The 17,145-nt window shown below is 41.2% G+C and overlaps 1 protein-coding gene across 1 annotated transcript; it reads left to right on the plus strand.

The window, feature by feature from the left end:
* Positions 1 to 7,164: 7,164 nt before the first annotated feature.
* On the plus strand, positions 7,165 to 14,149 carry LOC126632284 (pleiotropic drug resistance protein 2-like). The gene is made up of 20 exons (XM_050302636.1): positions 7,165 to 7,639; positions 7,756 to 7,876; positions 7,976 to 8,064; positions 8,182 to 8,266; positions 8,387 to 8,677; positions 8,754 to 8,844; positions 9,002 to 9,902; positions 10,023 to 10,183; positions 10,334 to 10,437; positions 10,532 to 10,691; positions 10,794 to 10,868; positions 11,057 to 11,163; positions 11,374 to 11,706; positions 11,814 to 12,104; positions 12,185 to 12,268; positions 12,431 to 12,564; positions 12,651 to 12,878; positions 13,025 to 13,196; positions 13,274 to 13,528; positions 13,768 to 14,149. Exons 1-20 carry the CDS (start codon positions 7,272 to 7,274, stop codon positions 14,035 to 14,037), a joined length of 4,320 nt encoding a protein of 1,439 aa, XP_050158593.1. The 5' UTR covers positions 7,165 to 7,271; the 3' UTR covers positions 14,038 to 14,149.
* Positions 14,150 to 17,145: the final 2,996 nt, after the last annotated feature.

Below are 17,145 nucleotides of genomic sequence, written 5' to 3' on the forward strand. Positions count from 1 at the left end.
TACTTGTTTTTATAAACTTTTATGCATGTGACCGATTCAAATTAATTTTTCATTCTAGGTATGACTAGTGGGAAAGTTAGTTGTCTGGCAGATAGTGCAACCACGCATACTGTTTTGCGTGAACGCATCTATTTCACTAACTTCGTACCTAAGAATGCACCTCTGACAACCCTCTCAGGCCCATCCAACCTGATCGAAGGATACGGTAAGGCACGTATAATGTTGTCCAATGGTACAATCTTGACCATTGCTGAGGCACTCTATTCTTCACGTTCCGGAAGAACGTTACTAAGTTTCAAAGACATTAGAGATAACAATTACCACGCTGAAACCCACGTAGAAAACGGAGTTGAATTTCTGTGCGTAACTTCCTACGAATATGGCCAGAAGCGTATTCTAGAGAAGATGGAGCGTAACCCGAGTGGTCTGTATACTACGACCATACGCCCCATAGAATGCCACTATGTGGCCGGCCCTACCACAGGGACCGCGCACGAAATTACACTTTGGCATGATCGTTTGGGACATCCTGGACGAATAGCGATGCGCCGTATCCTCAAAACTTCACACGGGCATCCACTAACCCGAAGCTTAGGTTCGATCCATGAAATTGCATGTCAAACATGTTCTATGGGAAAGCTTATTACTAAGCCTTCTTATGACAAGATTCGTTCGAATCCTCCCATTTTTCTACAACGGATTCATGGGGACATTTGTGGACCGATTCAACCTCCCTGCGGACCATTTAGATATTTTATGGTTTTGGTTGACGCTTCTACACGTTGGTCACACGTGTGCTTGTTGTCCACAAGGAACGCTGCATTCTCCAAACTGTTGGCTCAGGTTATCAAGCTCAGGGCTCACCACCCTGATTATCCGATCAAATCTATTCGATTGGATAATGCTGGAGAATTCACATCTAAAACTTTTGATGACTATTGCATGTCGGTTGGGGTTGAAGTTGAACATCCTGTACCCCATGTTCACACCCAGAACGGCCTGGCAGAGGCTTTCATTAAGCGTTTACAAATGATTGCTCGATCGTTGGTCATACGTACCAAGCTCCCGATCGCTGCTTGGGGCCATGCAATATTGCACGCAGCAAAGTTGGTTCGCCTGAGGCCTGTTGCGACACAACCATTTAGTGCCCTTCAGTTGGTCACCGGATGCGAACCCGACATATCGCATCTGCGCGTTTTTGGTTGTGCGGTCTATGTGCCGATCTCGCCGCCCTTACGTACAAAAATGGGGCCTCAGCGAAGGATGGGAATCTATGTCGGATATGATTCTCCTTCGATTATTCGTTACTTAGAACCTTTGACAGGCGATCTGTTTACCGCTCGTTTCGCGGATTGTCACTTCTATGAGACAGTCTTCCCGTCGTTAGGGGGAGATAAGAACGTCAACGTTCCTAATGAATGACGCGAATTATCGTGGACGACTCCCACTTTGTCTCATTTAGATCCCCGCACCGCTCAGTCTGAAGCTGAAGTGCAGCGCATATTAGATCTCCAGAGCATAGCTCAGAGCATGCCAGATGCTTTCACCGATCTAGCGCGCGTGACAAGATCACATATTCCAGCTGCGAATACGCCTGCAAAGATGGATGTACCAAATGTACGACGGACTACCCTCCTGGAAGCCCGGGACGCCAATTCTGGTGATCCACGTACATTAGCGGCTAGCCAATCATCTGCCCCTACACAAAAGCGTGGCAGACCCCTTGGTTCAAAGGATTCACACCCCCGGAAGAGGAAAACCACGGCACAAGGTCCTGAAGAGCCTACCGTGAATCCGACTATCGCTTACTCATTTTACCCAACTCATGAGGAAATTCTAGATTATGGAAGCGTCCTTGAAGAGACGAATCCTCCTCCCGAGAATCGTGAGATTTCGGTCTATTATGCTAGCTTAGATGATGTGTGGCGTAGAAATGAGATGATTGTCGACGATGCATTAGCATTTGCAGTAGCTACTGAGATCATGTTGAGCGATGACATTGAACCGCGTTCCGTTGATGAATGTCGATGTAGAGCTGATTGGTCAAACTGGAAACAAGCAATCCAAGTCGAACTTGATTCACTTGCGAAACGTAAGGTGTTTGGACCTGTAGTTCCTACTCCTCCACATGTGAAGCCCGTTGGCTACAAGTGGGTTTTCGTTCGGAAGCGTAATGAGAAGAACGAAATTGTGCGTTACAAAGCTCGTCTTGTAGCACAAGGTTTCTCACAACGCCCCGGGATTGACTATGACGAAACTTACTCACCCGTTATGGATGTGATTACTTTTCGATACCTTATCAGTTTGGTAGTTTCCGAAAAACTGGATATGCAGCTGATGGACGTAGTAACCGCGTATCTCTATGGGGATCTTGATACGGAAATTTATATGAAAGTTCCCGAAGGACTTACATTGACTGGTTCAAATATTTCCAAACCCCGGAACACGCTCTCAATTCGGCTGAGGCGTTCACTATACGGTTTGAAACAATCCGGAAGAATGTGGTATAACCGTTTAAGTGAGTATTTGACTAGTCAGGGATATGTGAATAACGAACTATGCCCTTGTGTGTTCATTAAGAAGTCACATTCCGGATTTGCGATTGTTGCAGTATATGTCGATGACATGAATCTCATCGGAACTCCTGAAGAGCTCACGAGAACTGCTTCGCACCTGAAGTCGGAATTTGAGATGAAAGATCTAGGTAAGACTCGATACTGTCTCGGCCTCGAGATAGAGCATTGTTCGGATGGAATCCTAGTACATCAATCGAACTACACCCAGAAGGTGTTGCGCCGTTTTAATGAGGATAAAGCGAAGCCTTCGAGTACTCCTATGGTCGTTCGTACGCTAGATGCAAAGCGAGATCCCTTCCGTCCGAAGGAGGATGATGAAGAGATTTTGGAGCCTGAAGTTCCTTATCTAAGTGCGATAGGCGCTTTATTGTACTTAGCTCAATGCACTAGACCCGACATCTCCTTCGCTGTTAATCTTTTGGCAAGATACAGCAATGCACCAACACGCAGACATTGGACTAGCGTGAAAGACATCTTCCGTTACCTTACGGGTACTACGGATTTGGGCTTATTCTATCCCTACGAATCCTCGAGTGATGCCGCACCCTATGCTCATCGGGTTGATTCTCGCCTTGTTGGTTATGCCGACGCTGGATACTTATCTGATCCGCACAAGGCACGTTCTCAAACGGGTTATGTCTTTACCGTTGGAGGCACCGCAATATCTTGGAGGTCAACTAAACATACCTTAGTTGCCACTTCATCTAACCATGCTGAAATTCTCGCCTTACATGAAGCAACTCGGGAATGCTTTTGGTTGAGAGCAGTAGTGGGCCATATTCGAAGCTCCTGTGATCTTCATCCCGCCGTTAATGCCCCGACGACGATTTTTGAAGACAACGCAGCTTGCATCGAACAGCTCAAGAAGGGTTACATCAAAGGAGACAACACCAAGCATATTGCGCCAAAGTTCTTCTTTACACATCAACAACAAGAGCATCAGAAGATTGAAGTCACGCAAATCCGATCACAAGACAATCTGGCCGACCTCTTCACCAAATCACTACCAAAGGCAACGTTTCAGAAGCTTGTTCATGGAATTGGTATGCGTAAACTTTCTGAGTTGTAACTTTGCTATTTCTCTTTGGAATTATGTCAAACTCAGGGGGAGTATCTTCTGGATACTTGCTTGATCTTAATGTACTCTTTTTCCCTACGATTAGGAGCAATTTTCCCACTGGGTTTTTGCTACCTAACTAGGTTTTAACGAGGCACCCACCTTGGGCTGGTCATATCCCTGATGACGTCCTGTAGACGTTTCTTTTGACTTTGCATTTCTCACGCATTTTTCCTTAGACTATGGATTTTGTCCCTACTTGGGTTTTTGCCATAGCCTTAGGGTTTTTAGTGAGACTTACTACTTATACAAATTCCTACCTTATTGAGAATAAGCGTTGTTCCTTGGAATCAGTGCCAACGAGTCGACTTCCTCAACTTCTGCATGATGCTGAATCTACCTTGAGTATTTACACACTCAAGGGGGGAGTGTTGTAAACATTCCTAGTTTAAGTATGATTGTGTAAATCCTAGATAAGATTTGATTCTAGTTATCCTTTCCTATTACAACTTGTATTACTTGGAGGAGAAGGAATATTTTCTCTCCCTTTACTACTATAAATAAAGGCACAATGTAGGAGGGATAACAACACACACATTCCCCTACAATTCTACAAACACACATCTCTCTCCTCTCTCTCTCTGCCGCCGGCCCTAGTCCCTCTGTCAGATAAAATAGACCACAACACTAAGGCTAATTTTTTTTTTTAAAATTAACTTTTAAAAAAAATTATGTAGAGTATACTAAATTAATTTTATGAACATTTTAACCTAAAAATATTTAAATTCCGATAAATTTTGAAAAATCACTAAATCAATACATGAAAATCATGATAAACCACATAAACTTAAAAAAAAAAGACAATTAATAAACCACATAAACTTAATACAATCGAAAACTCATAGACTACATAAACCTAATAATGATATCCATCATCTTGACTTGGTGGTGGACTTGGGTGATAGTCTTAAGATGAATCATCATCTTGAAATATACTTCTTGTGGCATTCCTTCATAAAATTTCTTTTTGCTTACCACGTAAGTATCTCTTCCTCTCTGAAGTGTATTTATCGAGGTCCTCCATTATCAAATTAGTTTCGTACCTTTCTTGCTCCCTATCCCCTTCTTGCTTCATGGCCAAAAACATTTGGGCCGATTCTTCTTGCCGACGACACTGGTTTTCGTTCATTCTTGCCATTTCGCTAACAAATTGTGCATGTATCGGATCTTGGGACTTCCCTTTTCTCTTTGCTTCCTTTGTCTTATCTCTACCCGAGGGCCTTGGCAAAGAAGAAGTTGGGCTTATTTGTTCGATATCTTCATTGTCGGCAAAATTCACACCTTCATTGACATCATTTGGCGGTGGGGCTTCATTATGAAATAATCTTCCACATTGTTGATTTGCATCGGTTCTCCACCTCGGACAATCCTTGAGGATGTTCCAAGCATGATGCAACTTAAAAGCTTGATTTTTTGGTGTAGTTCTTGTCTTGTAAATTGCCATTGCTTTGTCACCCTATGCAACAAATACATAAAAATAATTAGTTGCAAAATACTATTATGTACATGACAAGTAAAATATCAACAAAGAAACTCACAATTTCTGAGGCGCCCCTTCCACTAGGCATGTTAACCATGACTCTCTCCAAGCTTCCCTTCCACAAAGTGCACGCTTTGTTGATAATCTTCCACCGATCATAAACACCACCAACTTCCCTTCGACCGGCGTTGGAGTTTTCATGGAACTTATCAACGATTTTACCCCACAAATCCTTTCTATTTTGATTGGTGCCGACGACACCATCTTCACTAACAAAAATTCATGTCAAACATAAAGCAATATCTTCATCAAATGTCCAATTACGACCTCTAACATGCTCTTTTACCATCTTGAAAATTTTGGAAATGAGAAGAGATGGTAGAAAAAAAAATTGGAAGAATTGTAGGAGAAAAGTGAGTTTTGTGTGGATGTTTGAACAAGTACATAGGTATTTATAGAGTTTTTGGTTGAATTTTAAGTTAAATAATTTTTTTTAATTATTTTAGCCGTTGGATTTAAATTTGGACCGTTAGATTTTTTTTTACCGTTAGATTTGATTATATTCGATCTAAGCCGTTGAATTCAATAAATATATAAATATAAAACTAAAAAAAAAGAAAATTTGAACCTGGACCGTTGGATTAACCAACAGCCCATTTAAATGTAGCCGTTAGATTACAAAAAGTAGCCGTTGGGCTACTTATTGCACAGACAACGACTGACAGGCAGGGGAACACCCCCACGTGGGACTGTTAGGTTTCTAAAAATGCCTAGCGCGTGAAGCACGTAGGCGAGTAGGGAAAGGGAACTGGGCTTCACAGCCCCGGTTTCAGTCTCAGTTGATGGGGCCCATTTTGCTTTGTGGCCTAAAACTGGGCTGGTATTTGACCCTCAAATGAGTTTTAGGTTTTAGGTTAATTTTGAGTCATGGGTTGGAGTGGATTTTGGGGAGAAAAAAAGGGGAAATTTTAGGTTATAGGTCAGGGTTGGAGATGGTCTTAGGATGTAGGGCTGCGAGTTAGCTACATAAAGTTTCCTCTTAAGAGTTTCCCTATGGGTCAGCGCCTTTACTGTGATGAACCGAATGTATTGGGAGAGATTTGTGATAGAGATACGAGGGGGAAATTCCTAATATTTGAATTTCGATTTCATAAGTATCATACCAAATCTCATCAATCAAATACTTTTGATCTTCCAAATCATTCTCACAGGAGGTCCGGACCCTCTTTTTTTTTCCTGATCCTTTGATCCAACAAAATTAGCTTTTAAATTTCATCAAATTGGAGAAAAGCATATTGGACAATGATTGTGAGACCCAAATTGAATTTCAGCTACAATATGATGCACTAATCCTCACCTCATAACCTCTATTTATAGTAATCGTGATAGGCTTAGGGTGTAGATGCGTTAACGTGCTCAAGTCAAGCTCATCTAGTTAGTATAAGAGTAATGCTATACTTACCACATTTTTCATATCACATTTGAACCCCATTTTGAATAGAGATAGGGCCCACTGACACGTGTGGGTCCCGTCTCTATTGAAGAGGTGGTACAAGGAACGTCTTTATCAGAATATTGTTTGTTCCTCATTTTGGGCAATTGGCAATAATTTTTCTAGGAAGTAGTCAGAAAAATGTGGTAAAAGTACCATTTTTGTTTAATTATATAGAAATATGGGTAAAATCTTTGTCGTTGATCAATTTTCACGTCACATTGATGACGAGTTCGAAGCAAACTTAAAAAGATATAAATAGAAACACGCGTAAACCAACAAATAGAAAAACATCTGGTTCAACACCAATAATTGACCACATAACAGCATAAAGCGGGACACTTTTGATGAATTAAGTAAATATTTTTTTCTTGGGAGGGAAGAAAGTTAGTTAGTTGTTTCTTAGTTAGGATCAGCTGTCAATACAACTGCATGCCAAAGCCTCATATACACACACACACACACACACACACACAAATGTAATCTTAAATCATAATTTCCTCAATAGTTGTAAGCCAGAGTTGGCGGTTTAAATCAACCCATTTTCCTGAAATCTTGAGCTGAGTCTTATTTGATTGGTTTTATTGGAGCTAGCAAGCAGCAACCATGTCTATGGCGGCAGGGCTTGCTGGGGAGGACTTGTCCCGGCAGACCAGCAGTCGGGGGAGCTGGCGGTCTACGAGTGTGAGGGAGATGTGGAACGCGCCGAACGCTTTTCAGCGAAGTGGGCGGCAGCAGGTGACGAATGAGGAGGAGGAGCTCAAGTGGGCGGCCATAGAGAGGCTGCCCACATATGATAGGATGCGGAGGGGGATGCTGAGGCAGACCATGAGCAATGGGAAGCTTGTGGCAGAAGAAATCGATATGGCGAATCTTGGGGAGCAAGAAAAGAAGCGGTTGATGGACAGCATACTTAGGGCTGTGGAGGATGACAACGAGAAGTTCTTGCAGAAACTGAGAGCCAGAAATGAAAGGTTTGTGATTTGTGTTCTGTTTTTGTTGAATTGGGGTTTTGATATACGTATATTTTGCTTGTTTGGTTGGCAAAAATCGAGTTCGGTTTTGAATGTTTTTGGTTGATTGGAAACAGGGTTGGGATTGATGTTCCTAAAGTTGAGGTTAGATTTGAGAAAGTATCAATAGAGGGAGATGCATATGTTGGCAGCAGAGCACTTCCAACACTGCTAAATTCATCCTTGAACATGATAGAGGTACTTTACAAAAGATATATCGATACTAAAATTTCCTTGTTTATTTCTAAATTTGTATGATGAGCTCACAGATTTGTAAATTTCTATGGATATGAATAGGGAATAATTGGAATGCTTAAACTCTTACCGTCAAAGAAAAGAAACGTTCAGATTCTCCAAGATGTGAGCGGCATCGTGAGGCCATCGAGGTATGCTCAAGATCTTTGCAGATTTAATCTCTTTCCTGGACTAGTATTATGTTTTTTGGCATTGATAACAATTAGTTGTTCCGACAGAATTTTAGAGGTTGGTTTCTTTGTTTCCAGGATGACACTGCTTCTGGGACCTCCTTCATCGGGAAAAACAACACTTCTAAAAGCGCTCGCAGGAAAACTTGACAAGGATCTAAGGGTTTGTAATCCTCTCTCTCGAACTCCTTACATTTTATTCGGTTGTTCTATTGCAGACGAGCAACTACATGTTTCGTGTTTCTTTTATATATATGTATTGACAAGTAGGGGTTATGAACAGGTAACTGGAAAAGTGACCTACTGTGGCCATGAGTTTGAGGAATTTGTGCCTCAGAGAACCTCTGCTTACATTAGCCAGCATGATCTTCATTATGGTGAGATGACAGTTCGTGAAACATTGGACTTTTCCGGACGTTGCCTGGGAGTTGGAACCAGGTATGATATGCTGGTAGAGTTGTCTAGACGGGAGAAAGATTCCGGTATCAAACCAGACCCTGAAATCGATGCAGTCATGAAAGCCACATCTTTGTCTGGCCAAAAAGCGAGTTTGATCACAGATTACGTTCTCAAGGTTTGTAAATTCAATAATAAGAACGTGTTGTTGAGCTCTTATTGTACAAGCCTAACTATTTTTGTTCTTCTGACAGATACTCGGATTAGATGTCTGTGCTGATACGGTTGTTGGTGATGACATGAAAAGGGGCATCTCTGGTGGACAAAGGAAACGTGTAACTACCGGTAGGAGACTCTACGTCATATTACACTCGAAATGTATTTTACTTTGATTTACTAGAAGCCTAGGAACCAATGCCATTATATTGGAATAATAGGACTGATAAGTCATCTGCAAACATTTGCCTGTAACTATAACCGGAAGTCGATTCCCATAATGCAGGAGAAATGTTGGTTGGACCAGCGAAAGCGTTCTTCATGGACGAAATTTCAACAGGGCTGGACAGTTCCACTACCTTTCAGATTGTCAAGTTCATGAGGCAGATGGTTCACATTCTCGATGTGACAATGGTCATCTCTCTTTTGCAGCCTGCACCAGAAACGTGTGATCTCTTTGATGACATTATCCTTATTTCTGAGGGTCAGATTGTGTACCAAGGCCCACGAGAGAATGTGCTTGAATTCTTCGAACATATGGGGTTCAGATGCCCGGAGAGAAAAGGTGTTGCAGATTTCTTGCAAGAAGTGACCTCAAAGAAGGATCAAGAACAATACTGGTTTAAGAAGAACGAACCGTTCAGATATGTCTCTGTAGCTGATTTTGCACAAGGTTTCGCCACTTTTCATGTTGGCCAACGTCTTGTTGAACACCTAAGAGTTCCGTATGACAAAGCAACGGCCCATTCTGCTGCCTTGGTGAAGGAAAAGTACGGAATAAGCAGTATGGAGCTTTTCAAGGCATGCTTTGCAAGGGAATGGTTGCTGATGCAGCGTAACTCATTTGTGTACATATTCAAGATTGTACAGATAGCAATCATGGCTACAATTACTTTCACCGTATTCTTCAGAACAGAAATGAAACCTGGGCAGTTAGGGGATTCGGCAAAATACATGGGAGCATTATTTTTCAGTCTCATTAACGTCATGTTTAATGGAGTGGCAGAGCTTTCAATGACAGTTTTCAGGCTTCCGGTGTTCTTTAAACAAAGGGATGCCTTATTCTTCCCTGGATGGGCTTTTGCCTTGCCCATTTGGCTAACCAGAATTCCCATTTCGTTTATGGAATCCTTCATATGGATCTGTTTGACATACTACACCATTGGATTTGCACCTGCGGCTAGTAGGTAAGCTTGAATTTATCAGTCTTATTATTATCGGAAACTTTTTCTTCATGTTGCTACATGAATAATGAAAGATATACATCCCAGTTATTCTTTTGTTTGACGTATGTACAATATGTTCAGGTTCTTCAAACAGCTCATGGCTTACTTCGGTATACATCAAATGGCACTCGGCCTCTTCCGTTTCATTGCTGGCCTTGGAAGATCAGAGATTCGAGCAAACACTATTGGTTCCTTTGCATTGCTAATAGTGTTTGTCCTAGGAGGCTTTATTGTTTCTAAAAGTATGAAATCTCTCTTCAATTACCAACCTAAGTTATTGCATATATCAGCTTGACACTTTTATTTCTCATGTTTGAATCAACAAAGTGTTAACATTTGAGTTTCTTTCTTATGATTTGAAATGTTCACAATATTCTGAATTTGGTGTGCAGATGACCTCGAGCCGTGGATGCTGTGGAGCTACTATATTTCACCTATGATGTATGGACAAAATGCGATTGCCATCAATGAATTTCTTGACGAAAGATGGAGCACTGTAAGTTCTATCAGATCTAAGTTGAGTTCTCCTTATATGGTAATATTAACAATGAGCTTAACAAATAACAAACTGTGTGATTTCTTTTTCACAGCCTGTCCCCAACGCCGCTGAAAACACAGTTGGAAAGGTCCTTCTGAAGGGAAGAGGCCTGTTTACCACAGAGACTTGGTTTTGGATTTGTATTGGCGCGCTTTTCGGGTTTTCTATTCTTTTTAATCTTCTTTTCGTTGCAGCATTGACCTTCTTAGACCGTAAGTGAATTGTGTTCAATCTTTGTTACTCAATGGTACTAGTAAACCATGATCATTGGTTTGAGTTCTGATTATTTGCTTTCTCTTTTAACTAAATTGCAGCAATTGTAGATAATAAAACCTTAATCGATAATGACGACGCTGAAAATAAGAGCAAGCGACTATCCAATCAAGAAGGTATAATGTTATATTTCTTGTGGATCTTAATTTGCATATGCATTATAAAAAATGAATTACTCCACCTCGCATTCATCTATTTACCACACCTGGCTGTAAAAACAATGAATTAGCGAGATAAGCATTATAACAAAACCTACTGCATAAAACTTACATCTCATTGTCTAATACACAATGACTAATGTCAGGTACTGATATGCAAGTGAGAAATCAAGCCAAAAAAGGAATGGTTTTGCCCTTCGAGCCCCTTTCCCTTGCTTTCAACGATATGAACTACTACGTGGATATGCCTCCTGTAAGTAACTTTGCGTCTATTTTCTTTGATATGCTAACTTCAAGAAATCAACGTGAGTACTTATAAATTAACAATGCATTAAACGAAATGAAAAATGAGTTTCTGCTCATTGGTTAAGAAGCGACTGTTTTAGACTTGCAATCGATCATACATATGATGGCAAACACATGTCATTGCCAATTTGGTCCTAATATTTGTGTTCCTCACCAGGAAATGAAGAGCCAAGGGATTGAAGAGTCTCGACTCCAACTCTTACGAGATGTTAGTGGTGCATTTAGGCCTGGTGTTCTGACTGCATTAGTTGGTGTCAGTGGTGCTGGAAAGACAACCTTGATGGATGTTTTAGCTGGAAGAAAGACTGGTGGGTACAATGAAGGAAGTATTACCATCTCTGGATACCCAAAGAACCAAGCCACATTTGCTCGGGTCAGCGGTTACTGTGAACAGAATGACATTCATTCCCCATACGTTACTGTTTATGAATCTCTCGTATACTCTGCCTGGTTACGTCTTCCCAAGGATGTCACAAAGGATAAACGAAAGGTATGTAATTTATTTTAACCACCTTGACTTTTGAGTAGTTCTACCATTTAATTTGCGATCACTTGCAATTCAGTCTTCATTTACCTTTTTTCTTTCTGTTTCTGTAGATGTTTGTTGATGAGGTCGTAGATTTGGTCGAGCTTAATCCATTGAGGGATGCTTTAGTTGGACTTCCAGGAGTTAATGGACTTTCAACTGAGCAGAGAAAGAGGCTCACTATTGCCGTAGAATTGGTTGCTAATCCATCCATCATCTTCATGGATGAGCCAACATCTGGTCTTGATGCTAGAGCAGCCGCTATTGTTATGCGTACTGTAAGAAACACTGTGGATACAGGACGAACTGTTGTCTGCACTATTCACCAACCTAGCATTGACATTTTCGAGGCTTTTGATGAGGTATAATATGATTCCAAATCTGTAACATTGTTCAGTATTTTTTGTGCCATATTTCACCCAGATTTTGTTTTCTGTTGCAGCTGTTCCTAATGAAAAGAGGAGGACGAGTGATTTATGCTGGACCCCTAGGTGATCGGTCTCACAAGCTCGTTGAATATTTCGAGGTAGGTGAATACACTAGCTTTCAAGTTAAATTTAATTCCAATGATCCAAACTGCTCCATTTGATCTAATCCTGACTTGGCTAGAAAGCCAAGTTCAGGAAGAAATATTTTCAAACATTAAACTTGTTATAAACATGTTTGACTTATCTAAAACATCATGCAGGCTATTCCAGGGGTTCCGAAGATCAAAGAGGGTTACAATCCTGCTACCTGGATGTTAGATGTTAGCTCTGCTGCCATTGAGGCTCAAAATGACATAGACTTTGCTGAAATATTTGCAAACTCTGATCTCTATAGGTAAGTTGCGTGTAAACATTTCTGTCGTTGCCATCTGCTTGTTCGTTTGTGTTAAAATAATTTACATCTTTGTTTCACCTATTCAGGAGAAACCAGGAACTTATCAAGGAACTAAGCATGCCACAACAAGGCTCCAAGGATCTTTACTTCCCCACTCAATTCTCCCAAAGCTTTTTAACTCAATGCAAGGCGTGCTTTTGGAAACAACACTGGTCCTACTGGAGGAATTCGCAGTACAATGCCATTAGGTTTTTCATGACAGTTTCCGTCGGAATTATATTTGGTATTATCTTCTGGAACAAAGGAAAGAAAATGTAAGTTTAAGAACTTTATAATCACCTACATTCCTTCAATTTAATTTGACCTTGTGACCCACTTGCATGTTTTGACCAATTAAGGATTTGCGTTTCTGAGAATTGTCAGTTAGATAATATTCAACTGCGTATTGACCTGTCAACAGGAACACACAGCAAGACATTATGAATCTGTTGGGGGCAGGATACGGTGCTGTTCTTTTCCTTGGAGCGGGCAATGCTTCTGCTGTGCAATCTGTTATTGCTGTTGAACGAACGGTTTTCTACCGTGAAAGAGCTGCTGGGATGTATTCTGAGTTGCCTTATGCATTTTCTCAGGTAATATATTGGAAATTATGCTCAAGGTTATGTGTTTGGTTGCTTTTGTGTATTGATTCATGATTTTGGTGTTCCAGGTGGCTATTGAGACACTTTACGTGTTAATCCAAACCTTTGCGTATTCCCTTATTTTGTATGGCATGATTGGGTTCAATTGGAAGGTGGACAAATTTTTGTGCTTCTACTACTTCATATTCATGTGCTTCACATATTTCTCCATGTACGGGATGATGGCGGTTGCCCTAACTCCTGGTCCCCAAATTGCTGCAATTGTTATGGGCTTCTTCATGAGCTTCTGGAACTTGTTCTCTGGTTTCCTCGTCCCACGAACGGTATGTCATAAGTTATTCTTATTACTTTCATGCCTTAGAATGTTGAACCAATGAATTATAAGGACAACATGCAACAAAGTGTTGTTAGAAGTCATTAGTATTTGCATGATTGAGCAAGTGATCATAAAAAACCAAATACATGCAGATTGCTCATCGGAGTTTACTTATATCTTATTTACCTTGTTGCGGATGATCTCCGTTACCAGTGTATTCCTAACAATTAAATCCCAATATTGCAGCTAATTCCCATCTGGTGGAGGTGGTACTACTGGGGTTCTCCAATCGCCTGGACAATCTATGGCCTCTTCGCATCTCAAATGGGCGATGTTAAGACTCTAGTCGAAATTCCTGGTGAGAAGTCTAAGCCAGTGAATCAGTTCCTTAAGGACTATTTGGGCTTTGAAGAGGATTTTGTAATCCCCGTAGTGTTTGCTCATGTTGGTTGGGTCCTTCTCTTCTTCTTTCTCTTTGCCTACGGCATCAAGTACCTTAACTTCCAAAGGAGATAAGCAAAAGAAATGTGCCAGTTAGCGATCACAAAAACATTTTCCCTTTGAATTAATGTGTATAGTTATTTATTCTTTGAATGATCAATAAAAATCATGCTTTTTTTTCAAAAAAGTGTTCGTATGAAAACAGCACATGTGCTGTATTTTGACGAGGTATTAGCAAAGTAGTAAGAGATTTAGTCTACATTAGTAAGAAATCGCAGGAAAAACATCACTTGAATTTATCCAACGATATTGATTGGATATAATGCGTACTATACATGCAACATTAGTTATGTCACGCCCCAGAATCCCGTCACTTGACAGTGGCATGTGCCTCGAGTACCTGAGTATACAACGTCGAATTGCCAGAGCGTTACACTCCCAAGTCCCATGTATCCCAAAACAATTAATCCTTTTTATTTAAATAAAATGGGTTGGATAAGAGTTTTAATGACGGTGGAAAAACTAAAAGGGAACTATTATTAGCACTCTAAAAATCTCATTTTACACTTCTCACAAATGTATTTTTCTTTCTAGTTATAGAAAGTTTGGAGTGCCAAATGAGATGTTTGGAGTGCTAATAACAATTCCCAACTAAAATACAAAATGTTTTAATAAAATTATTTACATAAGTATCAACCCCATAAGGTTACTAGAGTTCAATGTTGTACAAGATAGAGAAGTAGAAAAACGCAATCCTAATCTCTAAAAGATTACAATCTGATTACATAATACATTTTAGACTTTTGCTAAAAAAGCCAAAGACGGATTGACTTGAACTTGGAGAAACGTTCAGCAAAATAGGAAGTTGACAAGCCTCAATCATGCTTTTCATGTATGCATTTCTACTATTAAAACATGCATTGTAGAATGGGTCCACTCACAGATACTCTGTCGTCGAAGAGCTGTACGAAATAGGAAAAACGGAATCGTCGCTAATATTCGCACCTAAGCACATAAATGGTACAATTAATAAAACGATACTCAAACGATTGAATTTTAGGAAACAGACATCGTAAACAGATTCAAGACGTCGAAAAATATAAAAATGGACCTTGGGTACGGTCACACGCCGCCGCAAGGTGGCGGCTCCGGCGGCCACGCGCCATCGTGGGTCGTCGAAAAATTCGATGGCACCGCGCGTGGACGGCGGTGCGTGAGCTCCATGCGCCAGCACCGGTGACCCTTCACGCGCAAGTCCACGTGGCTTCACGCGCGGCCTGGGGTTCCTGGGTTCTCTGGGTTGGGCTAACTTGGGCTTAGGCTCACACGGGCTTGGGCTTAAAGGCCTGGCCCAAGTTCTTTACGGCCCCAAGGGCCTGGGTCCTAAAGGGTTTGGGTTTTCAAATGGGTTAGGCTTGAAGGCTTGGCCCAAACTAAAGGCTTTTGGGTTTGGGCTTCGCCACTGGGCTTGGGTCTCTTGGGCTTGGGCTCACACGGGCTTGGGCTTAAAGGCCCAGCCTAAGTTATATACAGCACCAAGGGCTTGGGTCCTAAAGGGTTTAGGTTTTCAAATGGGTTGGGCTGGAAGGCCTGGCCTAAACTACAAAGGGTTTTGGGTTTTTATAAAAATAAAAATAAAAATAAATATAAATAAACTAAAAGGATTTTGGGTTGGATTTAAACAGCTAATGGGCCTAAGGCCCAAGTCCTAAACGGCCTAAAGGGCCTAGGTTCATTGAGCTTAGGTCATTCGACGAGAACAAAGGTCGGAGCCTCCCAAGCTTCGGTCGACGACGATCTACACCTTAACCTACGATCTACCAAATAAGAGGATGATAGAGATGAGAAGAAGTAAATTGGTACCTTCAATACACCGTAGAAATGTCGGAGGTGGCCGGATTTTGGGCTCGCACACCCATGGCTCGCCTGGGGTCCTCTGTGCTCCACAAAGACGAGAGAGAGAGAGAGAGTGAAACACCCTAACCCCCTTTTATATTTTTAAAATAGTTTTAGTTCTTAAATGGTGAGCCACGTGGGGCCCACCTTATGATTTTTTTTGTTTTTCCCCGGTTTCCCTCTCTTCTCTGCTCTCCCAGTAACCTTCTCATTCTTCTTCGTTTTCTCCCTTTGCAACCTCCTATTTCTCTCTGCCTCTTCTTTTCCTGCACAAGGATCACACAAACACCATCTACAGCTGCATTCCTGGCTCGAGATCATCATCATCATTATCTTTACTCAGACTTCTCTCTCTTCCCCGTTGCAGTAAGATCGGCCAAACAAAGAAAAAGACCTCTGGTGAATTTTGAGACAATTTCCAGCCACATCACAGCGATTTGGCCAGCATGCAAGGTATCAATCTCTTTGTCTCGTTGAGAACTACAACTTTCCTTTTTGTCTCACTCAATTTCATTGAGTATTGAAGAAGTTATATCTATTTTAATCTTACCCAGTTTATGGCGACCTCAGTGGCTTTTGAGGCATTTTCCAGCCATACCACGATGAGTTTGACATCGTCCAAGGTACCATTCTCTTCGTCTCTTCAAGGGCTACAACTTTCATTTTTTAAAACACTTGATTTCGTTAAGTATTGACAAAGTTATTGATGTTTAAAAGTTGCCCAGAAATTCTGGCGGAAAGCCCAGTTTTCTCGACGAACCCATACCTTCCAGGCCATTTTCCAGCCAACTCCGGCAACAATGATGGGAACCAAGGGTATATTTCGATTCCTTACCTTCGGGGCTTCAATTTGGTATATTGAATGACATGTTTTGGTTGCGTTTTGAGCTCCATCGGAGCTTGGGAATTCTCCGGCTGAAATTCGGCCTTCTCCTCCCTTTGAATCCGGTGACCCACCAACCTAAGGCCTTCGGGCCTTTCTTGTCGAGCCCAACCCAAAACCCATTTCAGTTTTATTATTTATTTTATTAATTATTTTAAGTTAAAGGCCTTTGGGCCAAATTAGCTAAGGCCTTAAGTCTTTTTATCTAAAAACCCAAAAAACCCTAGAGACCTAAAAACCCAATAGATTCTAATCCTATTAAACCTAAACCCTAATTCGGATTCAAGCCTAAAACCTGTTTGACTTAGTTTGACCGTTGACCCCCGGTCAACGTTGACTTTAGGGTTGACTTTTCGGGTTTTTGTCCTGGACCCTTCTTAGGGTAATTCGACTTTCTGAACCCA

The sequence above is a fragment of the Malus sylvestris genome, chromosome 8 (genome assembly GCF_916048215.2).
Source record: "Malus sylvestris chromosome 8, drMalSylv7.2, whole genome shotgun sequence".
NCBI lineage: Eukaryota > Viridiplantae > Streptophyta > Magnoliopsida > Rosales > Rosaceae > Malus > Malus sylvestris.